The sequence below is a fragment of the Morchella importuna genome, assembly GCF_003444635.1.
Source record: "Morchella importuna strain M04M26 chromosome Unknown Morimp01GS017, whole genome shotgun sequence".
NCBI lineage: Eukaryota > Fungi > Ascomycota > Pezizomycetes > Pezizales > Morchellaceae > Morchella > Morchella importuna.
This window is the reverse complement of record NW_025763414.1, coordinates 434,548-460,160: the sequence shown is the minus strand read 5'-3', so window position 1 is coordinate 460,160 and position 25,613 is coordinate 434,548. Positions and strand designations below refer to the sequence as shown.

General features: G+C 47.4%; 7 protein-coding genes across 7 annotated transcripts; 3 read left to right on the top strand and 4 right to left on the bottom strand.

Annotated features, from left to right (window-relative positions):
• Positions 1–2,167: 2,167 nt before the first annotated feature.
• LAJ45_06022 (uncharacterized protein) lies at positions 2,168–3,487 on the bottom strand (the record flags this gene model as incomplete). Its single annotated transcript, XM_046115590.1, has 4 exons — positions 2,168–2,733; positions 2,786–2,837; positions 2,891–3,066; positions 3,133–3,487. The coding sequence occupies 4 exons, from the start codon at positions 3,485–3,487 to the stop codon at positions 2,168–2,170; spliced, it is 1,149 nt and encodes a 382-aa protein (XP_045971174.1).
• A 1,591-nt stretch (positions 3,488–5,078) lies between these two features.
• On the top strand, positions 5,079–6,651 carry LAJ45_06021 (uncharacterized protein; the record flags this gene model as incomplete). The annotated part of the gene is made up of 2 exons (XM_046115589.1): positions 5,079–5,854; positions 5,922–6,651. 2 exons carry the CDS (start codon positions 5,079–5,081, stop codon positions 6,649–6,651), a joined length of 1,506 nt encoding a protein of 501 aa, XP_045971173.1.
• A 5,416-nt stretch (positions 6,652–12,067) lies between these two features.
• Positions 12,068–13,215, bottom strand: LAJ45_06020 (uncharacterized protein; the record flags this gene model as incomplete). The annotated part of the gene is made up of 3 exons (XM_046115588.1): positions 12,068–12,184; positions 12,298–12,572; positions 12,630–13,215. 3 exons carry the CDS (start codon positions 13,213–13,215, stop codon positions 12,068–12,070), a joined length of 978 nt encoding a protein of 325 aa, XP_045971172.1.
• A 38-nt stretch (positions 13,216–13,253) lies between these two features.
• Positions 13,254–13,547, top strand: LAJ45_06019 (uncharacterized protein; the record flags this gene model as incomplete). Its single annotated transcript, XM_046115587.1, has 2 exons — positions 13,254–13,338; positions 13,417–13,547. 2 exons carry the CDS (start codon positions 13,254–13,256, stop codon positions 13,545–13,547), a joined length of 216 nt encoding a protein of 71 aa, XP_045971171.1.
• Positions 13,548–14,237: 690 nt separating this feature from the next.
• LAJ45_06018 (uncharacterized protein) lies at positions 14,238–15,844 on the bottom strand (the record flags this gene model as incomplete). Its single annotated transcript, XM_046115586.1, has 2 exons — positions 14,238–15,765; positions 15,828–15,844. The coding sequence occupies 2 exons, from the start codon at positions 15,842–15,844 to the stop codon at positions 14,238–14,240; spliced, it is 1,545 nt and encodes a 514-aa protein (XP_045971170.1).
• Positions 15,845–20,105: 4,261 nt separating this feature from the next.
• On the bottom strand, positions 20,106–22,828 carry LAJ45_06017 (uncharacterized protein; the record flags this gene model as incomplete). The annotated part of the gene is made up of 4 exons (XM_046115585.1): positions 20,106–20,235; positions 20,291–21,105; positions 21,210–22,565; positions 22,703–22,828. The coding sequence occupies 4 exons, from the start codon at positions 22,826–22,828 to the stop codon at positions 20,106–20,108; spliced, it is 2,427 nt and encodes an 808-aa protein (XP_045971169.1).
• A 779-nt stretch (positions 22,829–23,607) lies between these two features.
• LAJ45_06016 (uncharacterized protein) lies at positions 23,608–24,952 on the top strand (the record flags this gene model as incomplete). The annotated part of the gene is made up of 4 exons (XM_046115584.1): positions 23,608–23,841; positions 23,925–24,393; positions 24,452–24,747; positions 24,809–24,952. The coding sequence occupies 4 exons, from the start codon at positions 23,608–23,610 to the stop codon at positions 24,950–24,952; spliced, it is 1,143 nt and encodes a 380-aa protein (XP_045971168.1).
• Positions 24,953–25,613: the final 661 nt, after the last annotated feature.

Below are 25,613 nucleotides of genomic sequence, written 5' to 3'. Positions count from 1 at the left end.
ATCCAGTAACCAGCGCAGCCTTTTTTTTTCATAACAGGAACCACCGGCAGTACCTACTATCTCTATATCTACACCAGAGTGGTTATTCTATTTAAGCTTATTAGATTTGAGCTGTACGGCAACGTCATGGCGGGATGGGCTCAGCTCAACTCGAGATGCGCAGTGTGCTTCTAGGATAGCGCCTTCCTGTACTCTTCTGCAACGTGCAATAAGTCATACCAAAATGGTAGACAAGATTAGCGTTTTTCAACGCCGATACCGGCGTCCCTACAAACACCGCGGCGTTAAAAAGAAAGCCCGAAAAGCTGAAACCCGAGTACGGCTGTACCCAGTAGAGTAGATGGAGCAGCTGCAGTCACTGCCTAGAACATCATGCTGCATTCCAGCCTCCTCCACGTCCCCATATCTCGCAGTGGCCGCCCCGCAGAGAAGAAGAAACAAAACGTCCTCCGAGGTTCCATGGACAGTTGAAACCCGAGAACTCCAGTAGAGTATTTGGAAACCAAACCCTGCATCCCCCGCCTCCGCCGTCATACCTAGCGATTCGGCCTGGGCGCCAATGATCATTGACCATCAACCACTCCCCAAACAATGCAAGGCCAGGAGCATCAATCAAATCAAGCCTCACAAACCAAACTGGTCTCAATTGATCCACCGCCCCGCCCCCCCCCCCCCTCCGGAATATGCCCCAATTCGTCTGACATTATGGTGGGAAGCATTGAGCCTGATTTAAAATCGCATTTCTCTTCCTTTGCTTTTTCTTTTTCCTGAGAATAAAGCAAAACAAAAGGGCTGTTTGGTTGGTTTGGTTTGGTAATGTTGCCAGGATGCGGGACGAATGACCGTCCACACCGTGGCCCAAAACTCAAAACTCCTTCCCTTCTCTGCTGAGTTCACCTTTTTCTTTCTTTCTTTCCCCTTCCTCTGTCTCTCCGCGCACCCCCCCCCCCCACAGATATGGTTGACAGGTCCCGCGGAAAGGGAGAGTGCTTGTTGTTCATTTGCCATGCCATGCCAGCCACGCCAGCCAGCCAGCTGTGGTGATGGACTTTCACTTGACAGGTCATCGAGACAGCAGTAGCGGTCTCATACCTACCCTATATCGGCCCAGACAGATCTAGCCGATAACTGTGCATCGATTGAATAATGGGAATCGACATGTAGCTTCCTTGGAATTGAAACTCCCTCACTCACGAGGAGGAGCAGGAGAAGTGAATTGCCAGCGAGGTCTCGTGAGGTATTTCAATCGGGGTTGGCTTGTTTAGATCCTACGTCACAACCCTAGCCCTAATGGTGGCTTTTTGGTCACTTACGAATCACTTAGGCATGTAAAGTGGGTATCATATCATCTACGAGCGGGCAGGATAGGAATAATTTCACTTGGACAGCCCCAAAAATCGGAGACCAGGTAATAATAGCGAGTTGCATCATGCGATGATTGGGCGGGTGCGGGATCTTCTTCGTGATAGTCCTGTGGTAGAGATTCGAAAAAGAAAAAAGCGGAGAACGCCCCAATCAACCCCAATCAACCGATATCTATGCATGCCGAGCAAAAAAAAACTGGCGAGTAAGGAGTGGTGGAATAATCGTACGTACCGAGAGAAAGATACCGATGGAATCGCAATCGGACTATTGCAACCGGTATGCATCACTGAAATGTGGATGATGTGGTATGGTTTGTATCCTATGTTCCCCACAGCAGAGAAGCGACGTCTCGGACCGAGAAGGGAATTGTGGTAATAGCTACCTGGATTTTTTTTGGTTCCTTTTTTTGTTTTCATAACCAGGTCGCCCAGTGTCGGCGTACTGGCGTCTTTCTTCACGATACCATTACTTCTTCTTCTGTACTGTAGTTTATATCATCACTCATCGTCATCCAATGTTCCCCCGTAGGAAGAACATCAATGAACGAGAAGGATATATATCCCGCGTTTTAATTGTTAACCCGCTATACCCACAAAGGAAATACAAACCCAGAATTACTCCATACTAATATTACCAACTCTTCGTAAAGTGCTGCGAACTCAGCCTTATCCTTTCTCTTTTTTTCAACGGACTTCGGACCTGGCGGCGATAAATGGATATCGTTTTTGAACTTCGCTTAAGGCCGCGGCGGGAGTGATTCTGATAGTGCTGGTGGTGTTGATTTCGAGATAGATCTGAACAGCTATTCTATGTCCGAGTCTATCACGATATCGTCTAAGCCGGGAATGTCGAGGTTTGAGAGGTCCACGTCATCCAGGGCTAAACTGTCGGCAAACAGATCCGCCTCACCCAACCAAGCAATCCCACTAACACAACCAGTTTCTGACGCTATCCCAGACGTAGTAGAGCCTGCAGCAACAACGTGCTCTCCCTGAGCGACGACATGCTCAACCTCGGCGCCATGCTTCCCTTCCTTCTCCCCTTCCTTTATCCCCTGACTTCCCATGTTGCCCATCACCTCTGCGTATACATCAGCCAAATCTATTGGCTCGCCAAATCCCGCAAATATATCATCCCCTAAAATATCATCATATGTCGATTTCTCCAACCCGAAGACAGGCGCGCCGCTGAATATCGAATTTTTTACGATATCGTATGGCACTTCTTCGGCAGGGGCGGGCAGAGCGGGCAGACACCAGCGTGACATATCCGGTATTGGCAATGGCTTTGGGGTTTCATTAATGGGAGACATCGAGTGAGATCTCATGCGCGAGTTTAGTTCAATTGTATCGCCATTCTTGCCAGTTGCTGGATCATCGTAAGAACTTGTCGACGTATAGGAGTCTTGGGGCGTACCCACCGTTGAAGTCGAGGGCGAGGGAGACGGTGGTAGACCTTGGACCAGACAAGGCCTTGGTAATTGACGGTGTATTTCAGCCGTCTTCTTCAAGGCCACCATGAGGACGTTGTGGTCATCGGGCGATACTGGGGGCGATAGTGGGGTTTCGGCGGTTTTTTGTTTTTTTGTGTTATAGAGAAATCCTTCGGGTTTGACGGGTTGTCGACAAGGAATATTTAGATGAAGGCAGCGAGGGCAAGGCCGAGCAGGCCCACATGTTTTTTTCTGCTTATTGCAGGTGACTAAAAAACAAAGTTAATTTCGTTTCAATAATCGTGATATTCATTGGAACAAAAATAGAAACTTACCACAAGCGATACTGCGTGGTCTTTTTCTACTTCTACTTCTACTTCTACTTTTAGGGGCATGAGCATTAACTGGTTCCGCAGCGGGAGTTGGTGTTATTGTTGTTATTGTTGCTGTTGTTGTTATTGTTGTTACCGGCGGCGGCGGCGGCGGCGGCGGCGGAATAATTAGCCTCTGAGTAGTTGGGGGTTGAAGATTTTTGGAGGGAAGTTGAAGACCCCTCGAGGGAAGTTGAAGATTTTTCGAGGGGAGTTGAAGACCTCTCGAGGGAAGTTGGAGACCTCTCGATGGTCCCTGATGCGAAGACTGTGTCATAAGACCGTTTGAGTAAGTAGCGGAGGTTGATGAACCCGCCATCGCCAAGGTTACTGGTGATGCGTAAATCAACAGGATACCTTGACGTTGATGGTTGACATCTTCACGGTTATGCGGGGAGGTTGATGGTTAGTGGACAAAAAAGATGGAGGGCGAAATATTGGAGTGTAGGTATTTTCCCGCAAGCACCTGCCATGAGAAGCATTACCTAGCCTAGTCGGGAATTCGCGTTCTAGGGTCCGCTCTACGGTATCACTGTATCTAAGTGATTCTAATTCTCAACATCATTGGAATAACCAACTCAATTACAGTAATTGGTTCAAAACTATAGATCATCCCCTTTAAGCCTCCTTCCTCTCAGGCGAATCGTGTGTGCAATTTCTAATGTTATGAATCTGGTTTGAGTTTCCGCTAGTCATCAATAATCTTCGTCATAGCTTCTAGAACGGAACGAAAAGAAAAGAAAAGAAAAAAAACGAGGCACAAAATTAGTTTTCTCCACTAAATAAATTACTAGGTATCGATGGTGGGAAAATAGAGGCGATGCTTGGACGTTGTTTCAATCTCTTTCTGCTCTCTTCGGAGATGCTGAGACAGCGGTGCAACAGTACGGAAATAGATTTTTGTAGGGTTCTGAAAACGACATATGTAACTGTATATACCAACAAGCTACGAAAAGTACTCAGAAGTTAAACACTTTATACAACTACCTGTGTACATAGAACGCCGCCAAACAACACGGCCGCCATGGACATCAGCTATCCACCTCTTCGACTGCCATAGAATTCCAGGCAGAAGCAGGTTGCCACTGACTGTTCCACAGTTCCACAGCCCTGCCCAAATATCAACAAGCAGAACCAGCCAATAGGCGCGGATGTCAACCCTCCAAAACGATCCACCAAACAGTCTCCTTCCGGCGGGGAGCATGGACACGCCCCCCCTTCTGGGTCTCAAGAGCTCTGTGGCAAGATTATCTGGATTGTCCTTGGCGGGCAGACGAAAGAGTGACTTGCGTCCTCTTAGGATTCGCGCCATCTTGGGGGCCACCACGTTGCTCCCGGTGTGTGCCTGCTGCCAGCCTTTTTTCACACCCTCTTGATCCCCCCTTCCCACTTCTCCTCGTTCTTGAAGCCTTTTACTCAAAACTCGCTTGTTCCCCCGGTTCCCCTTCTATCCACTCTTCTTCTCCCTCACCCCCCCCTTCTCACACACGATATCAACCTGCCTTCTCCCTCAACTTTGACCACTTCCCCTCATTTTCTCCTATCTTGAGAATGACCATTATCCCCACCACATTTCTTCTGCCAATACACTATCGACTTTATCCTTCGGTTTCATAACTAATCGGCATCGCCTTCAAACTCAAACACGCCTTCTTCCTATTCCAATATTTCCTACCAGCACTATACCTCTGTATCTTACTGCGCATCCGATATCTGCGCCTCTATTGTCTTCCTTTTGAAGAAATCGATTTTTTTCCTTTAGTAGTACAGCGCCTCCAGTTTATTCAGCGCTTGCTGTATATTATTCTTTTCTCCCCTCTTTCGGGGTCTGATTATATTTTACTTCTCCTTTCGGTTGATCGATTGTATACCATTTATCGGCGTCGTATTTTTTTCGCCTATAATACAAAATGACTAGCATCGCTGGATCTTCACCTTCTCCTAAGCCCAGATCAGGGCGAAATAACCATCGGCAAACGAAAAGCAGTTCCTTTATAGCTGCTCCAAATCAGTTTAACCCGAAGCACCACGCCCAGCCAATCTACAATAATCAAACTACCATTAGTACTACTCATATTGCTTCTGCAACCAACTACCGAGGCTCGACCCGTTCAACTGTTATGACTCCTCCAACTACACCTAAGGCTCAACATTTTCCTAATCACGGTACTGATACATCTGGAAAGAAAAGGAAAAACAAGAAGCAGGATAAGCCAAAGCAGGAAAAACCAAAGCCTAAAAATGTTGCAACGAAAATTCAAACAGGATTTCCCCCAGAAGCTATTCCAGTTGATCTTGAGTCACCTCCAATGTCGTCGGACGAGTTTCCAAGTGGTCAAATTACACCAAGCAAGCTCTCGTCTTCATCTACTCCGCCATCAATGAAGGCATATGCAGGCCCTACTTTTCACCATTCGCCGGCACCATCTGCCCTTCCTATGCCAAAGTTTTTTTCAAAGTCTGTACCTGGTACTCCCGCTGGTACCAGCCTGCAGGCAATGATGGAAAGTGATTCAAGTGATACAAATAGTAATACTGCGGAATCGACCTCTACAGAGCAGGAACAGTCACACCTTGAATTGCTTTTCAACGCAGCTAGGGCAGAAAACATGGGTATGAAGCGTCAGGATTCATGTTCTCCCCCATCTAGCGATGAAGCGATTGATTCTTTTTCTGGAGTTTTTGGGTATGTTATAAATGCCATGTTATTATATGGAAAATATTTGGGACTTACTTGTATGTTGAACAATCAGCGCCAATGTGGACCCGGAGTCCCCTACCCGTAATAATCGCAAGGTCACTCGTAATATTCCGCAAGACTCATTATTTTTCTCTATGGATGAGCTCGACAAGCCTACGTCGCCTATGGCCCCTCCTTTCAAAGAACGCATGAACCAGTCTCGTTCCATTACTGCTCCGTCCAACCTCCCAACACAATCAACCTTGGAGGAAGAGAAACGTAAAGAAACGGCTAAGGCTCTGAGGCAATACCTCCTTTCGCCGCTGTCCCCGACAAACAAGGCGCAAACATCTCCCATGTCACCTGTGTCAACCCAGAGCCGAGCTCAACGAGCTCAGAATCCGAACCGAGCTGCCTCGCCCTCTTCCAAGGCTGGACCACCTATGGCTTTGAATCCAAGCGCATATCAACCACAATCCCCTCGCTCACCTGCAGGCCCTGGGTATTTCCCCATGGCAATGTTTCCATATTCAGGACCTTCGCATTTTGAGCAGCAGAACGCTTCATATGTGCCGGGTTATCCCCCTCGAACTTCACCCGCCAATCAGGCTCCTACTCGGCCCCGCCTTAGTCCTGCTAATAACGTCCCCGCTTACATGAACAAGCCTTCCACAATGGCGCCTTTCTTCCATCACAACCCTAATTCGATTCTTGCCAGTAAGCTTGAAGCTGTTACTTCGCCAGTCCTTCAGCAGAGTGTGATTGAGCTGGAAAATGATTTGAGGAAAGTTTTGATGATCTGATTTTCGACTAAGGGGTGTTTTTTCCTTCTTGATTTCTAGGTGTTTTTATTTTTGGAGAATGGGTTGGTTTCTTGGGTTTCCTTGGTTCCTATCTCTTTCTACTTGGGACACTGGCGAGTTATGGGTGAACAATGTATAGCTTCGGGTTTCGTGGATCTATTTTTTTCGGTGTTTGTTTCTTTTTTTTATTTTTTATTCATGGCGGGTTTTAGGAAGTTAGTTTTGGGCAAACTCCTGTAGGTTCTTATATCCAGTTTCTTTTTTATTTTTGCACCATACCCTTCATTATCCTCTACCCTCTCTCTCTTTGGCGATCTGTTTGTGTTTCGGCAGGTGCACTTTGCATTTGGGTTCCGGCATCGATTTTTGCATTCATACTTTTTTGGGGCACTTTCTCTCGGGGTCTGTTCGGTCTTTCTTGGGGAATGTCTTCATGTTCTATGTTTCATTTTTCATTTTTCATTTTTCATTTTTCATTTTTCATTTTTCGGGGATGGTGGGCCTTATTGGATTTCATGTTTTTCTCTTGCGCATCTCTGCGGATATGTTTGGGAGATGGTGCTCGGGTTGGGTTGGTTTTTGTTTTCCGTTTTGTCTTGTGTCTGGCGCAAAGAGGGTATTTTATTTCTTGCGAATACCCTTCTTTATCGATGGCAGGCCTTTCCTTTTCTTACTCCCTTCCCCTTTCAATTCCCTCTACACTTTTGTCTTCAAAAAAAATCCCGAAAACTTCATTACACATGGTAAGCATTTATTGATGTCTTTGATATATCGATACCTGTCTCTTCTCTGATAAATAGCTTCTTGTTATATTCCCCTCTTACTTTATCATGTTATTCTATACCTTCATGTAACCTATATTATAGGTATTTTCTCGATTCTGTTTGTTCTATCATTTTTTTCCCTTTCTTGTTTCTCTATTCTTGCGAGATGGCTAGCCTGATGGTTTGACATCTGACGCACTGGCACGTTGACTGATATCATTTTCTTATGTTTGTGGCTGGGGGCTCTTTTCAACTAAAGGTTGGCAGGGCGGTGGGTGGTGACGAGGTGACGAGGTGGTGGAAGTAGTGAATAGGTCTGCGGATGGATGGATAGGTGGTTGGGTGTTTGGAAGGACGTATCGTTTGGATGGACCTATGATTTTGGGGTCGATTGCGGAGATGGTCTAGGAGTGTGGAGTCGTGATAATACACTGCCTATAGAGTTACTTAGTAGAGACATTGGAGAGGATTATACTTTCAAGTATATACACTTTTTTGTTTCTCTGTCTAAATCTATTTGTCGGAATAAAAGCAACCTTAGCTCTTGTTTTCACTCAGTATCATTGTCTCTCTTGTGATGCTTGTGCTGTGACGTTATTGTAACCAGCATAATGTTGTTTGCATTTTTAAAATGTGGTTTCCCCAGCCCAGTGCAGTGCAGTATGGAAATAAACAAACCCCATCCCTTAAACTGTCGGAATTTTCACTGCTTTTTAGCGCTGGCGATCCCCCCAAGCAGGAAACCAGGACTCCCGGAAGAGGTTGATACAGGTCACAACGCTTCACGACTAGATCTAGAGAGGTGCTAGTGATACCCAGAGCGGGATTAGCAACAAATGAAATCTTGATGTAGTAATACTACTGCCCACTATGGCTAACCATTCGTACCTTGAACACACAGGAGGGGAAATGTCATTAACGTACGCTGACGAATTGTAACTCAATGATGATTTCCTTGTTTCAACCACCATACTTCGTTTCAGAGCATTCCGTGGATGATCCCTGGCCATGACATGACATGGACATAGACAAGTCCTTCGGTATGAATTCATTTAATTATCGGGGCTTCACGGAATATCGGCTTGGTGATTGATGCCTGATACCATCCCAAGTACCTACCTGTCCGGGTTTATGATAAAGGGATAAAAACGAGCTTCAATCGGAGGCCTGATTACATCATGGATTTTATCCTCGCAATAAAAGGATGATAAGGGGGAGGGATGTCTCGGTCGTTATTTCATCTTGCCGGTTGTTCAGGCAACCGACGCCTGTGCAGGCAATCCAAACTCGGTTCAAGTACATGTACTTTAAGGCCTTCCACACACAGACAACAAAGAAACCTACATACCTGATCACTAATATGGGAGGGGGCGGGGGGGGGGGGGGGCCGCTACAGTGCCTTCGAGATGGTTGCAATTGTCCTGCCTAACTGTCTGGTCACAGGTGCAATTAGAAACATCAATCGCAGCGGACCGTTTATCAACGATCGCTGGCTGCGGCCACCTCGTGATACGGCTTGTTCCGACATCCCGAGTCATCCGCGGCGGCGGGCATTGTTTTTTGCCCTCACTCTCAAATTTAAAGTTTTAACGCCTATCTGAAAATCTAATCCCCTCCTCTGCCTATCCCTCCGCCCCGCATAAATTGAAATTGCTTATCTCGCTACGTGCTCTTGAGGGGGGGCCAAGTGTTGTGTCTGGGCCTGTGGCGGCTGCGGTGGATCGTGGTGTTAGTGAGATTGGCGCTAGCCGAAAATTGGGATTGACTATATGCCAGTCATGGATAATCACTCGGCTGATTTCATTAGCCCATAATGTGGTAAGGAAATTCCTTCTTTTAGGGGCCGAAACATTGTAAATTATTACTAATAGACTCCATAAAATTCTTTGCTCATAAATAAATCACTCTTTCCCCTAGAATCGGTGTATTGCGAGAATAGTAAAATCAAAAGTACAACAGATAATGACACCTTCAACCAACCCAGCCTACCTTCTAAGAAAGCTTTGATCGCAATTTAACAGAAAAGCAATATTTATTTCCGCGATGGCTCCCCTCCTAGCGGAGAAGATGTCGCGCCAACCCGAAACACATCAGTTAAGTAAGCACGTCACGAATAATCACTCGCTACCAGATAAGGTGTAGTATTTCCAATTATTTAAACTTTACACCGGGTTCGGGTGAGCTGAGTGACGCAGACTATTAATTGTTCAACTCAAGCACTTTTTCTTCTTTAGGAAACGTCTCTTAGGGCTAAACCTACCAACCTACCCTTGACTGCGATAGCACAGCGTACTCCTGACTCTTATAGATCTTCCGAGCGCCATCCCGTAATTTTCCGTCCCTAGTCTTCCTCTATGATTTACCTCCACATGCTTTCCCCTTCTCCCTCATTCATTTCGCCCTGTTATGGTTACGTATTACCATCAATAGCTCTCTTGCTTTATCCATATCCCCGCAGCAAAAAAATGAAAATGAAAATAAAAAAAACAAAATAAAAAAGAGGAATAAAAAAAGAGGACCTCCGTGGTGATTCTCCTCTCCTATTTGACAATCTTCTACTGACACCTAGGCGCATTGCCGACTATTCTAGAAAAACTTCAGAGAATGAGCGCTGGAATGGAAGTAAAAGGTATCTTCCTGCGAGGCACCGTCACTACCACCACCAACTAGTGTAATCGGCGAGTCAAGCTTTCCCGAGTAATTTATAAAAATTAACCCGAGTTACTCGAGGTTTCAGTCAGATAAACAGGCCACTTGGCCCAATTGGTCTATTTTTCAGATATTTTCAATACTTGTGCCTTATTAGGGTATCAAACATATTTATTGGAAATTCAAGTTCCTCCACAAGCAGAGGTGATCCCACGAGTTGAACAGAGCAGCGCTCAAGCCAATAGAAAAACTTGACCCGACTCGCCGACCACACTACCACCAACACCATCATTTTTCTCTTGATGAAACCCGCTAGTAACACCGCTAGCGGCGTCACCATCACCAGCAGTATACTACTCGGCACTCGCCATATATGCAATAGAGGCGTTCTTCCCCTGCTTTCCCCGCATCCATAAGCTCGTGGGGTGATTACATGGTGTCTCCGTCATCTGCCACGTGTGTGTGTATCTTATATCACGCCATGGCTTTATAATGGTGATCGTTTTGGGAGGGCATTACTTTGCACTTGCCAATCCGCTCGATTAGGTGTCAATGAGCGTTTTGCATGAAATTTTCCTGGCGTCTTGATTATTAGAGCACTTCCTGTAAGATCTATGTATAATACCTAGTGATATACAGGTGGTTTGTCGAAGCTTACGGGGTTTAACCCAATTACGCCATACTTCTGTCATTGGTTGCATTATATGTGTATCTCATATCACGCACACGACTTTCAGAATGATGTACTCGTTTTGAAATCGGGGTTGCTTTTGTCAGCTGTTCTGTCAAGTGTCAATGATTAATGTTGCATGGAATATTTCAAGTTTCATAAGGCCTCACCACCTCGGTATATATTGCAACTATAAGATCGACATACAGCCCATATTTACTACTACACTTCCCCTGTTGAGCCTGATATCTTCCCCAGTCCCGTCTCATATCGTTATTACAGCTTATTTGTACAGACCTAGCACTCCATCATCGCTGCCGCTACAGTGATGGTCGTGCAATAGATTTTTTAACTTTGTATTTCGTGGTACAATTACGTGACGATTCCGTCATTGGTCGTGTAGATTTACATTTTTAGTACCACGCACAGCGCTTTTAGAAATATAAGCCTGTTTTGGGAGTTGCTTTGGTAAGGTATTACTACTATTTTATTAGGTGTCAATGAGCGGTATTGCATGAAATATTGCGTGTGTCCTAAGAACCCAAGACCTCGATATACTCACTTATCTGCAACTACAAGATCGGCCTACACTACCAACAAAGCCATACCGCACCACCGGAAAAGATCTAGAAAGGAATCAGCACCTACCCCATCGCCAATCTCATACCCGCCCTCGACCAATATAAAACGCCCATGAACCCATCCCCCCCAACGGTGTTTTGTATTGAGAGTGTTACGTTTTTCTTTCTACTCTACCCTCATTTTCTTGTTTTACTGGGATGCCTAATTGGGAGTGGGAGGTCAAGCACCCCCCGGCTCATTAAGCGATATGATCCTCATTTCCTAGGATGTGCCAATTTCGGGTATAGCAATTTTAGATTGCCATGTATTTTATGGGTTGTCTCGAGGCGGCCAGGTGGGTTGTGCGTGTGTGCACGGTATAGCATATGAGGCCCGCGCCGGAACTGGAACTAGAACCAAGGCGGCCTGGACAGTGCTTTTAGTCTAGATTCTGTGGTTGACGTCTTATTTAGTTGCGTGATGGGCGGTTATAGGCCGCCTCAATTACCGGTGTCCTGTTATGAAGCTCACTCGGTCTAACTACTACTTTGCTTGACTGATTTTTGAGTACCTTGATTTATGAGATAGAGTATAGTATTCCTGACTTATATTAGATCGCCGGGTCGATGTAGCAACCATGAGCTCTGTTATTGGAGCTTCAGATATAGTAGGTAGTTTATATTCCATATTGGCAATATCCGGGAGAAGTAATGATTGAAAGGAATCGTCGATATTTGGGACAAACCCATGCCGGAGCTCTTTGAGGGGCTGCTCATGAAGTTTCCTCTTCCAGCATGGCCATGCCCTTGACACTATACCCGCCCTGCGGCGTCTCTGCCCACAGCTCATACGTCTTGTCGCTGATCTTGCGGCCACAGATTTTATACGGCTATCGATAGCCGCAGCCAGCCGGCGGCCATGTTTGTCAACGGGATCCTCAGGTGACCAATGAGCGCCGCTGCGCCGGATGTAGATAAGAACAAGGAAATGATGTGTACGCACCTGGTCGACATACATAGGAGCCAAACAGCGGTAATCAAACTGCTTCACCCGCCATGTCCTGTCATTCCCCGTGTCCAGCACATTAACACGCAACAGCTCCAGCAGCAGCACAAGCGACATCGGCCCATGGCACAGCAGCCCCGGGTACTTTTCTTTGTGTTGCGTGAACAGCGGGTCGAAGTGGATCTTGTGCGCATTGAATGTCAGCGCCGAGAAGCGGAATAGTAGGTGTTGCGTCGGCATGAAGGTCAATGAGAAGTCCGCCTCATGCGGTGCTGCGCTCTGACTGTCAGCTTATGATAATGCGGGTGCGGGCGCGGAGGTAATGGTACGTTTCACAACCCGTGCAACCGCAGTCTCGTCCTTCGCTCCCCGAAAGAACACGAGACATCGGTTCTCAACCACAGCCGCTTCGCCTTCAATTAAATCTGACGGCTGCAGTGGCTGCTTGCCGGACCACATGCTGCGCTCAAAGTAGACGAACATACGCTCGTCCTTGCTGCCAGGTTTGCCGCGTGTTTGGAGGTCGACGACTTTCTCTTGCAGCACGGCATGGTCCATTAGTTCCATTTTCTTGGTGGGGTGGAAGTGGACGGACCCGCCAGCCCACATGCGGCGTACCCACTCGGGGCCGGGGTTTTGAGAGGCGTCAGAGCCATCAGGGAGGAGTTCGGATTCGGGGAGCTGCGGGGGGAAGTAGACCATGTGGTGGCCAGGTGGGAGCTCGCCAGACGTGGGGAGTTGCGTGGGGAGTGGTGGGGTGCTGAGGTGGGGGGCGAGGGTGAGATTGAGCAGGTATGAGGGTTGGGGGGATATGAATTCGTGGATGAGTGGGAAGGAACGGGAGTATAAATGATGACTACGAGTCACCATTCGGACTGGGTATCTGTTGAGGGGACGGAGGAGTGATTTGAACATCTTGGGCAATATTTCTACTTCTGAAGAGGGGGTGGGGTATGGTGAAGCGCTTGATAGTGGATGAGTATAATACTGTAGATGTTGGTGGTCGTGGTGGTGTTGAACTTGGCAGAAAGCTTATATGTGAGCCGCACACGGCCAACACCGGGTCGGAATAGTTCTGTGGGGAGAGAGCTGACATTGGGGGAGAAATTCATACAGCATCACTCGTCCTATTATTACCGACATCGGGCCGACATATAACCGCATATTATACACAGACAATAAACTCAACTTCACTTCCATCAGCCAAAGATCCGAGTAACAAGAAAAAGGCATTCAAAGACACATGAAAAGAGACATAAATCGTGAGTAATCAATCATTCACTAATCATTCATACAATAAATTACGATCAGAGAAACTCCGCTACATAAGAATCGATTGACTTCCACGCTATGCTGTAAAGTCTTCCTTTCTTTCCCTACCAGATACCCCCCCCCCCCCCTCCCCTGAAGAGAAAAAAAATAAAAGAACCTTTTTGAAGTTATATGAAGAACACCCACCACCATCTGAAGGGCTCACCGACCAGCACGAGAAAAAGAAGAGAAGCAGGCAAAACAAAGGTCAAAAAAACTGATGTATACAAAAGTGTTTATGAAAAGAGAGGGGTATAAAGAGGTGCTAAGCTTTCTCATATCAAACAGTAGCCAGCTCCACAGCCTTCAAGTTAGAGAAAGGTTGACACCACCAAGGGGTAATGTAATGGTGCTAAAATGAAAAAAGAAGAGTTAAACTAACGATGCAACCTTGTGATTTGTACTATACCACCCGACAAAAGAAAGAGATATGAGGGAGAAATTAAAAGACCATAAGTCCTAACCAGATTATCGAATAATTCCACCTTAATCACTCGCCCATATGCAATTCCCGCTTGGTATCTGATCAACATAGGAAAGTCAAGGAGTAAAGGGGGAAAAAAAAAGGAAAAATTCGTAAGCTCTATAAGGAAAATTCCACGACTCCAATTTCATGCTCATTCAAATCAGGCCTCAACTTTCTTGACTGCAGTTGGAGGCTGAGAAATCTCATCTCCTGCAGAAGCTTTCTCGTCACTTAAAGCAATCTCTTCGAGTGCTTTGACTGTAGCGGATGTTTTCTCTTCAACCAAATCACCGAGTAGGTTGCTGCTAGAGTTGTTTCTAAGCAGCTCACCCTCAAGCCTTGTGTGTACAGCGACCGGTGCGGGGATCTCCTCTGCAACGCTTCGTAGAGGTTTGGAAGTCTTTTTCGAAGGTGGCTTGAGGTGATTGTCTGATAATGAGTTTTCTTCCTTTGCTGGTCGTGTCAAGCCACTCCGGGCTCCGTTGGTTGGACTGAAGGAGGTTGGTGACATTGTGCCTCTTGGCGATCCGGGAAGAGAATTGGGCCTTGGAGGTGGTCCTCGCGAGAAGCGACGTCTTCCGTACTTGCGCTCATTACGTACTCGGAGGATATCCATGTAACCTGGCTCTGACCTTGGAGCTCTGGGATCCTTAAGTTTCAATTCCTGAGTCTCCTCGTCAACGTACCAATGGGGACTCTGCATGTCATCTGCTACCATGGCCATAAAGTGTGCCCATGATTTTGCGACAACGTACTTGCAGTCATAATCTCGGCCAAACAGGATCACCTGACCCCAAGTTCCGTTAGGACCTGGAGCCACATCAACCGCAATGTTGTTGCCACCCCAATCTCTTGCTACAGGGATCCAACCTGGGTGGGCATATGCTTTCTGAATGGAGCCATCTGGTTGGGAGGTCTGACGGGCAAGAAGTTCCTGACGGCCAAGAGCAGCACTTTCGGCCTTTGACGAGCCAGCTTCTCCAACCGGAGGTTTTTGTCCTGATGGTGGCTGAGTTAGATATTCACTTTCGACTACCCTCCAGTTCTTCCATTCATCCAACATTTCCTCGCAGTCGAGCAACATTGCTCCGAAAATGAGACCTGTAGGTGTTCCACCGCGCTCTTGGCCATCATGAATCAGCAATGATTCCCGTAAGTCCTGTGGAAGCGAGCAGTCCAAGCTGTATTCAAGTTCGTTGATATCGTTCACGGTAGCGGGTGTGCAGATCTGATCAAAGAGCTCAGGGTAGTTGTCCTCGCACCATCTATCAATCCGGCTCCAGGTGTGGCTGATTGGAGGGGGAGGAGGCATCCCGTCTGCACCGAAATCTTGCATTGCGATTCCACCACCGGGGGGTGCTTCATTTGTAATCACGGAGGACCTCATCCCAGGGGTATAGGGGGAATTTGGGCCATTGATGGATCCCCCGGGGGAGCGAGGTGGGTAAACTCCTGGTGTTCCGGCAAGAGAAGCTGTAGAACGGTTCTCTTCGTGGTAATTCGAGTTGAGGCCCGTTTCCATTCCCGGTGATGAGACTCCTTGTAGCGGGGGATTACGACCAACTCCTCCACCTCCATTCAGGGGTTGATGGGTATTGGTCGACAGCACGCGATAAGGGGAATCGTGATTTGCGTGCCTGTCATTTGAAGTCATGGCATGCCAAAAGCTCTTGAGCCCAGAGCCAAGCCTATAAATTTCAGGATGTCAGGTAAAGCTCACAAACAGCGAATGCAAAGTGCAGAAACGTACCCTGAATTGGAAGCCATGGTAGTGAATGAAGATGAATGATGTGAATGATGTGAAAACTCTTAAATTTGTTCTTGTTGTAGGAAAAAGGGGGTTCTATGATGCCGGTGGAAAGGGAGGGAACGTCAAAAACACGTGGGTAGCAGTGTCGCAAACAAGGTTTCCAGATTTGAAAGATCCAAATAGGGGACAAGCACAGCGGCGCGTAAAGTTACACTCGACGTGCACAGCCAAGCACCGAAGCAAAGAAACGAGAATCGATTATCGTGTTGGCGGTGAGTGCAGAACCACAGATGAGAAAGATGTTAAAAACAAGAGGGGCCTTTGAAAAGCAAGTAAGGAGGAAGGAGGAAGGACGGGCGAGGTTGAGGATAAAGTAGGAGGCGCGGACGAAGAACGGGCTAAGGACTGGCTGGCAGAGACAGCAAGTACATAGAAAAAGACAGGAGACGGGAAGCAGCTGCAGCTAAAGGGATAAGAAGTAAAAAAAATGAAGAGGTCAGACTTCTTCTTTCCTTTTGCTTACTTATTACTGCCAGGCCCTTGTGAATTCAATCCCTTTTGGAAATTTAGATATGTTAAGGCAGGCACCTACTTTAACAGACCTCATGAATAAAGTAACAATGGAAGGGCCCAGGGAAGGAATGGAAAAAAAAAGAGCAGAATGGCTAGGTGGAGGAAGCCGACAGGGGTAAGTAAAAGCTACCTCTTCCTAACCAACGAATATGTACCCACCTCCGCAGGCCCGCAGCCACACCTCAACCACCATACCCGCCTCCTCCTCCAGTTTCCCTGCAACCTCAAGAGCTACATCCCCACCTTGACATCATAAAAACTCCTTTTTAGGCATTGCCCCTGACAACCTCAATAATATAGACTCTTCGCCGCCATAAACACTACACTTATCTATGAGGCTGGGAGCTTCCGTTGTAATAAATTGAACTTAAACCTGACGAAGATATGGTATGCAGACTGTACTGGTTTACACCCGCGTTTACACTGGGCTTACAAGGAAGACGAGTGTCATGATTGCCAGCTAGGAAAAATCGGGTGTACCAGCGCATCGGTGGCAGTTATTTTAACGATTGGGCGCTGTTTCTCCTGCACAATCATATCTACAGAAGATACGTATAAATACTGACATGATTTGAAGATCGTAAGGCGTTGCCGAACCCTATCTGTATCCTCAAGACCGACCCGTTGAATCACTTAGCGTGCCAGCTTCTTGACACTACTCTACCACCACCTGTCTTCTTTCCGGGAGACGTCCGACAAGTATGCGATAACTATGCTGTGTTGCCAAGAGCTGCACAATTGGTGTAATTTCTACTCTAGAGCAAGTGAATCTCGCTTCCAGAGTATGCATACATACACTTACTCTACACGATAATTAAAACTGGAGGTTGAAGCGCGCAGATCAATATTTTCCCTCTATCTACACAATGGTAACGCACGGGAAATAACTGTGTTGTGAATAGTTGCACTTTGCACAATTACAGGCATTTAGCTTATGATAGGAGATAGTGGAGGGATTTTTTAGTGTTGCCCTTCACTTGATGCTCCATTGAGGATACGCACTTCAGTCTATTCCCGTCATATTTTTGCGGAATCAGCCATAGGGACAGGAATATGACCAAAATATGGGAACAAAATTGAAGGAGTTCATCATTCCGTACTGTTACATAAATACATCGCAGGATGTTCTTACTCCATCATACAAATCTCAAGCGCAAGCGCTGACACCACCAAGACATTCTTGGTTCTCTTTTGAGGCTTATTCTTTGAGCAATGCGAGAGTGATGGTGAGCATTCTGGATTAGTGGTGCTCTATCACTCAGACGCCTTTTTTTCTTCAGCCTCATCTGAATTTGTTTCATGCACTGTCAGAGCACTCGAGAAACGCAGAGTATTTACATGAAGGTCTCCCTTTCTCACATTGCACTTATAATTACATACCTACCCCGCAATATTACCACATTCACATAACGATATTTGAATGCAGGGTTATTACAAAGGTGTCCTAACACAGTCATAGTCTGTAATTGAAAGGCTTAGGTGCACACCCTTCCTTCATTGGAAACATCACGCTGCTCAGAGTTGAATCTCGATATCCTTTTTACGTTTTTTTATTCTCTATCAATATAAATGTTTACCGGGTTGAACGTCGCACGGGCACAATTACAGCTTGGCAATCCCTGATAATCTTACGGACCTTGGGGGGGTAATCTCTTATCTAGGCTAAGGTTCCTTTTCTTGGAGCTGAAAGCTTCTGCTCCTGAGGTTACGGCGCGGCGACTGGGCAAATTTATTTTTACTTTCTCGAAAAATCATGAATTCTAGGTTTGTAATAGCAGTCAACAAAGTTGCGACGCCGGGCATAAAGTGACTTTTATCCTCTGCTACGCCAAAAGGCACCAGTGGTCCGTGCATTCATGGTTTGGTTAGTCAGCGTCAGGGGCTGCCTGGCATATTTGAGAAGGTACATCCGCGCACACAACTCTGCTGCTGCAGCTGCTGGTACTCTAGAATATTAAATTATTAAACGCACGTGTCGTCTTCGCTTTTGCGGGCTCGAGCACGGGTAACATCTCAAGTCCAATCCGTACCTACTGTATATGTAGTTATAACTCCTGAGTTTACCCATTGCCATGGGTCTATCGACTGCATTATTCTAGAGTGGTTGATGGAAGAGCCGTGGGTTAATCTATTTCAGGGGTTTGCTGGTTGCATCGACCTTCTCGGAATCCTTGTATGCATAGAAAATCACTCGGCTGGATATCTACTTATCAAAGATTTAATACATACATGTACCTAAGGATGTGGTCATGTCGAGCATGTGAGATGTATTTGGTGTGATCCATATATACACTCGATCCTTACAAGACTAATGTCAAACTTCTTTGGAAAAATGCGCGTGGCCCACAAGGCAACGCTGCTTGAAACTCTTGTCCAAGGCACCTTGGGCGGGGGGTTACAGAACTCGCTTCAGGTAGTTTTGTGGGCCATTCGTTAAGGCCGGTTCACAAAGTTGACAGAAAGCTCCCTAGTGAACTGGTGAGAGGTGACGGAATTTTCCCGGGAGAGCCTCCGTTAACTTTGGTAGGAATAAAAAAAAAAAGCAAATTTATGGAAGATGTACTTTACTGTGAAGTTTCAACTTCCGAGAACCTTTAGTGTGTCCAGGGACCGGCTTTCTTTTTTCTCCCTTCTCTGGATTTCTATCACCGAATTTTATTATCACTACCCCACCTGTAACGGTTATAGTAGTGCTGAGTCTCGATATTTTGTCTGCAAGGCAGTCGGTAGCGAGTGGTTTGTCATGAGGAATGTAACTTTTCGATTGAGATGTAATCGCCAACCACATGACCTGAAGATACCGGTCAATTCTACATTAAACCAGACAGCCCAGATCTATATGTATGCATCTGCACTTCTACCCTGCGCTGCCCCGTGCTCCCTCTCAAGCAAGCAGGGATTTTTTCCAGGGAATATATTGCCGGGGGCTGGAAGATGACAGGCCAGGTTATATGTATCCAGTTAAAGTGGGTAATATACAATGAACAATTGTTACTGCGAGTCTTTATTGGGCGTAGCGTACGCAGTGATACTTAAGCCAATCTAATTAGCTGTGTCGATCTATACTAATGTAGATTCAATTTTGTCGCTGAGTTTATGACTTTACGCTTTGGTACTTCGGGAGCTCAGAATATGGACAACGGACATATATTATATAGGAAACATTGAAGTGGCCTCTATTTGGTTTCCATACGTATGGATCATGCATGTCGGTAGTTATCAATTATACAATGTCGGAGTATATGAATGGATTTTTACAACTGGTTGCTGAGGTAAGTGCAAAAAACGTTGGCTACGCGATATACAACCTCAACGAACAAAGATCGCTCTTTTCTCGAATCTTTATGAATAATCTGACATGTGGCAGTTTATAACTGTCTGCCTGCCCGCATCCAGCCATCATAAAAACGTGTTCTCCCCTGAGAAATCTTGACTTTACAGTAGTGCCGGTTGGAACGAGAACCCCGGTATCTACGTCTCCTCATTAGTGGAAAATCTGAAGCAAGCGATAAACCCCCGTTTGCTCATGCGCGGAGCTTGGAGCAAGAGAAAATCTCCCCAAATTCACTTTAAACCCATGCATGCACCATGCTATACAATAGAGTAAGTGAGCTTCTATGTATCTCAGCTACTACAAAGATATATTTTTTTAATGCGAATTTGGGTACATTTTTATTACGCCGGGAGCCTAACAATCAATCACACTCATATCACTAATGCAAGTCCGTAAATCCTAACACTCCCATCTTCGCTCGTCACGGCCATCTGCAACTTCCCATTATCAACCTCACTGGGACACCATGTGATTTGTGTCACCGCCTTATCCGGAGTAACCCTAACTCAACTGTCAGTCCCATTCGCATTCTCATGAGTGCTTAAAATAAACTAACCTCTGGTCGAATAGCACTTTGTCTGCTTCTGTGCACTCTCCTCCGGCGCCAACTTTATAGACCTCCAACCCTCCGTCTTCTAGACCTACAGCTAGAACACATTTACCGCCCACCACGGTGCCATAGAAATCAACTGCAGTAATAGGAACCTCAAATTTAAGGGTAGCGGTGCACTCCCATCCTCCCTCACGGCGGCACCAAACACGCACAATCTTATCACGTCCGCCAGTGGCAAATATATCCTCCACAGGTGCCCATTTACCATCCAGTATCATCCTTGCGTGCCCCTTTTCTTTTCTTTCGACTAGCTTCCAGTCGCCGTCAAATCCGCTGCCACCGGTGTTTTCAAATACAGCCCATGTGCGGTCTCTGCCTACACTCAATAGTTTACGTCCACCGGGAGCGAATGCAAGTGACGTGACAGTGAGGACATGCGCTGCCAATGATGGCTTCACCTCTCGCCATTGTGCTGTTTCGTAAAGGCGGATTACGGCGTGTTCACCTGTGCTAGCCTTGCAGGCTGTTGCCACAACAGTTCCGTCATCAGAAGCAGCGACAGCGGAGATCTCGTAACCGTGGCCATAGAGTTTCTCGTGTTCAGGCCAGAGAGTGTGACGGCAGAGATGGTCCTCAAGCGGTGGATGATTGAGACGGTCCAGGAGACTAGACGATGGAGCTGCCCCAGATTCTTCGGGAACAGAGGCGGGGAGGGCATCTGGATCAGTAGTTGCAAGGTCTGTTGGGGGAGCGTCATCTTCGATGGCCTTGTTGGAAAGACCAAGAACGGGGACGTTCGCCGCGTCGGGCATTGAGTCCTTCAAGGGCGTTAGTACGGGTGAAACATTACCAATCACGTATTATCACTCGGCGTCACACAATATCACTCGATCAATATAAGACTTAGAGGAACGGAACCCACCAAGGACTCCTCCTTCAACCCGCACATCCTCTCCAACATTCCAGCAACTCCCTTTGGCTCATCAAAGACCCGCAATAACTTCTCCTCAGCTCCACTAATAAACCTACCCTTGCCCAAATCTATAATAGCGTTGATATCGTATCCGTGGATCTGGGGCCTTGCGAACTCATGCCAACTTGTCTGATTGTCACGAGCCCATTTCGAGAATAGCCTTGTGGTCTGGTCTAACCCAGTGCTTAGTAAGTACCCACCACCTTTACCCCACGATACACCCATTGCTTCCTTAACATGCCCACTGATACCGACACCCTGGAGCCATCGGCCGGAGCTCTCATCATGGTGCCACAGTCGCCAACTACCAGTCTTTCCAAACGCGGCAACGGTATTTCCTGAAGGTGACCATAGCCCTGTCCATAGGCCTCCAACACTGCCCGTTGCCGTACTAGCACCCTTTGTGTCACTGATCTCTCCGAGCCGACTCGTCGTCAACCAGATCCCACTCTCAGGCTCCGGTGTCCATATTGACAGCGATGAGTCCGCAGAAGCACTTAGAAGCTGCAGGCCATTACCAGCTGGCCTCCAAGAGGTGGTGTAAATCCAATCCTCGTGCCCCATGAGCAAGGCCTCAAACGTCACACTCCACACACCTCCGCCATCGGTTCGCAGTTTGTGCGCTTTGTTTGAAAGTCTGTTTGAGAGTCCATACGTTTTTGTCTCGTCGTTTGCCGTGGCCGGTGGGAGTGCCTCACCAGCATGAACTCTCCAGAGTCGGATATATTTATCCTGCGATGCAGAGGCAAGAATAAGGTCTCCTTCGCCGTTGGGCGACTCTGGAGTGAAGGTGAGAGAACGGATCCAGTTCTCATGACCTGAGAGAGTAGCTTGTGGTGTAAACTTCTCCGAGGCAGAAGGTGCTATGTAGAGCGATATTGATGATGCAGACCCAGCAACAGCGAGGAGTAGAGCTGTGGGCGACGAGGGAAGCGTTGACAGAGCCAAGGTTAAGGGGTAGAATTTTGGCGCTGTACTAAAAGACTGTAAACGTATTACTTGTGCCCCATCTCCTGAGATGGAGATCGAAAAGACGGCAATAGTTCCTGAGGCGTCAGCAGAAGCAAAGATGTTGGGGTTGGCGGCGCATGTCGCAATGGCGTTTATGGAACCCTTGTGAACGTCGGTACTGGCCCATGCACATTTGAAACCGTCCGGGGTAGGCGTCCACACACGGACAGTCTTATCAACAGATCCCGTGAGGAGGATATCGGCATCTTGTGGCTGGGATGAGAGGAAACGGACGACGTTTACGCGGTCTGCATGGCCTTTGAGAGTTGCGTGGACACCGCGGTGGGATAGGTCCTGCAGTTCAGTTTCTCGTTAGGGGTTCAGGTATTTCGGTGTGTTTTAGGGGGAGGGGGTTGAATATGTGAGTGAGTGCATTGATCATCGAGCTTGTAATATATCAGGACAGGACGCGCGGTGCTTGCTTTGCTTACCAAAGGGTTCCAGAGCGCAATGCAACGTCCTGCACCGAATGCGAGCAGGCCGGACGGGGACCAGTCTGCGGCTGTGGGGTTTCGGTTGGCCCCGATTGCTATAAATTCCGTGTCGACGTGCGCCATGGTCTGTGTGGGAGGGGAGAGATGCTTCTTAGCAGGTGCTTGCTTACATTGGCGGGGTGAGGCTCTGTTGCAGCGTGGGGCACAATTGTGATGTAACAGCCACACCAGCTTGAGGCAGCAGCCACAGACGGCTATCTGTAGGTGCCTGTCAAGCCACAGATTGTCGACCCCTGCCGATTGGATATGCACGCCACAGCGCCCCCCCTTTATCTATCCCTTTCCGTTTTGCGGTCTCGGATGGTGGGCTGCCAGCACGAAATTTCCCTCCGCGTCAGCTTTCCCTCCTCCGAGTCGTATCCACCCCTCCCCTGTATGTTTGTAACAGTGTAACGGCAGTAACAAATCTCCGTCCGAGTTTGAAAGAGGGAATATTCTTTTTCCCTTCTCCCTGATCTTCGTTGTTCTGCTATTTTCATCTGGCCCTTCTAGGTAAAAGAGTATCTACACACCTAGCGTAGATAACCCAGTTAAACCTCCATACAACCCAGTTGTTTTCTCCTATCTTGGTTGGCTTATTCTGACCTCCTATTCCAACCTACCACCGCTTCTCTCCCCCCCCCCCCCCCCAGCAACTTGAGCCCTACCCTAAAAACTGCCAACAACCCCCCTACATACATATCTAGCTATCCTATCGCCCTATCCTACTACAACCTTTCTCACCAACGACCCCAAAAGGCATTCATTCCTTCCTTCCCCTCTGAACACAGTCCTTCGTTCACCTGTGCTCTAACACTCTCCTCGACCCATCAGCTTAACGATACACCAGCACTACCACAACAATGGCTGAAAAGGAGAAACAAGATTCTTTCCGCGTCGATATGGGGGATGATTCCGATAAACCCTTTATCCCAACACGACCAAACGCGGCCAACCACACGGCCCCAGCGGCTCCCTCAAACCCTCTGGTCCCCATCTTGGCGTATTGCGCGGCGAGTATTCTTATGACCGTGACGAACAAATATGTCCTCGGAGGAGTCGATTTTAATCTGAACTTCTTCCTGCTATGCATCCAGGTTAGTAGTTATACCCCCTCCCCCCCGTATCTGCGTACAGCAATATCAAAGTATCAAGATGTTAACAAGTATCCTCTCTACAGAACGTAGTGTGTGTAGTCGCGATCCAATTCTGTAAATCCGCAAAGATAATCACATACCGCGACTTCAATGCCGACGAGGCTCGCAAATGGTTCCCTATCTCTCTTCTCCTTATCACTATGATCTACACCTCCTCGAAGGCTCTCCAGTTCCTCAGCATTCCCGTGTACACCATCTTCAAGAACCTTACCATCATCTTGATCGCATATGGTGAGGTCTTGTGGTTCGGCGGTTCCGTCAGCGGAATGGCTCTGTTCTCTTTCGGGCTCATGGTTGTGTCCAGTATCGTCGCTGCGTGGGCCGATATCAGCGCTGCGTTGGGCTCATACGGTGGTAGTGCCCAGGCCGCGGAGCAGTTGAGCACTTTGAACGCTGGATACATCTGGGTTCTCGTCAACTGCCTGTCCTCTGCCAGTTACGTGCTCGGAATGCGCAAGAGGATAAAGCTCACCAACTTCAAGGACTTCGATAGTATGTCATCTCCCACATCGCAAATGCAGGAATCCATAACCAAACTAACCTTCCATAGCTATGTTCTACAACAACCTTCTCTCCATCCCTGTCCTTCTTGTCTGCTCCCTCTTCCTTGAGGACTGGTCATACACCAACATCAGCGCAAACTTCCCCGAGGACCGCCGCAACAGCCTCATCCTCGCCATGATCTTCTCCGGTCTCTCGTCGGTGTTCATCTCGTACACCTCTGCGTGGTGTGTCCGTGTTACCTCGTCGACCACTTACTCCATGGTTGGAGCGCTCAACAAGCTCCCCATTGCTTTGTCTGGGCTGGTATTCTTTGATGCCCCGGTTACTTTCGCCGGTGTTACTGTATGTCCATTCTTCCCCTTGGTATGGCTTTAATTGTGCTGGGACTAATGAAATTTTATAGGCCATTGGTATCGGTTTCTTGAGTGGAATCGTCTATGCGCTCGCAAAGGTCAAGCAGACCCAGGCCAAGGCCGGTGTCTTGCCAGTCAGCAACCCAATCACGAGCGCAAGCTCGCAGAGCATGAGGGATGCCTCTAGATCATAAATATGATAAAAGAATAGACATACATACAATAGGAGGTATTGTGCGTTGTGGGTTTTGGGGGGTAGAACTGGGATAGAGGAGAAGGGGCAAAGATGGGAAGGGGAAGGGGGAAGGGGAAGGGGCACAAAAAAAAAGATGGTTGTCGGTGTTTTTTGTTTCCGTTCGGGCGTCATCATAAACAATTATAACTTTTTGTATCATTTTTTTTATATTCTTATTTTTTTTATAGTAGCTATGGGGTGGGGGGGGGGGGTGAAAGGTGGTTTAGGTCTTTTTTCATGTGCATGGGTGATAAGAAGTAAATGGAATAATATATGCTATGCCTTTTTGTTTTTGTTTTGTTTTTGTGTTTTTGCGCGAGATACCCAGGGCAGGCGGGCGGTGAGCATGTGAGGATGAGGGGGATGAGGGTGATTGGGGGCTGGCCGGGGGACTGGAGGTGAGGTTAAGCTTTTGCGTTCTTGGCGGCGGCGGGGGGGTGTTGGCTGGCGAGTGATGAGTGGTGAATGATGGATGGCGAATGGTGGTGCTTTGAGCAGGCGTGTTTGCTGATACCTAGGCTGTATGTGTATTTATCGGCGCGGCGAGAGGGGGATGGTGGTAATGGTAATGGTAATGGTCGTGATTTCGTCTTCACACCGAGACTCGGCGTGCAAGAACT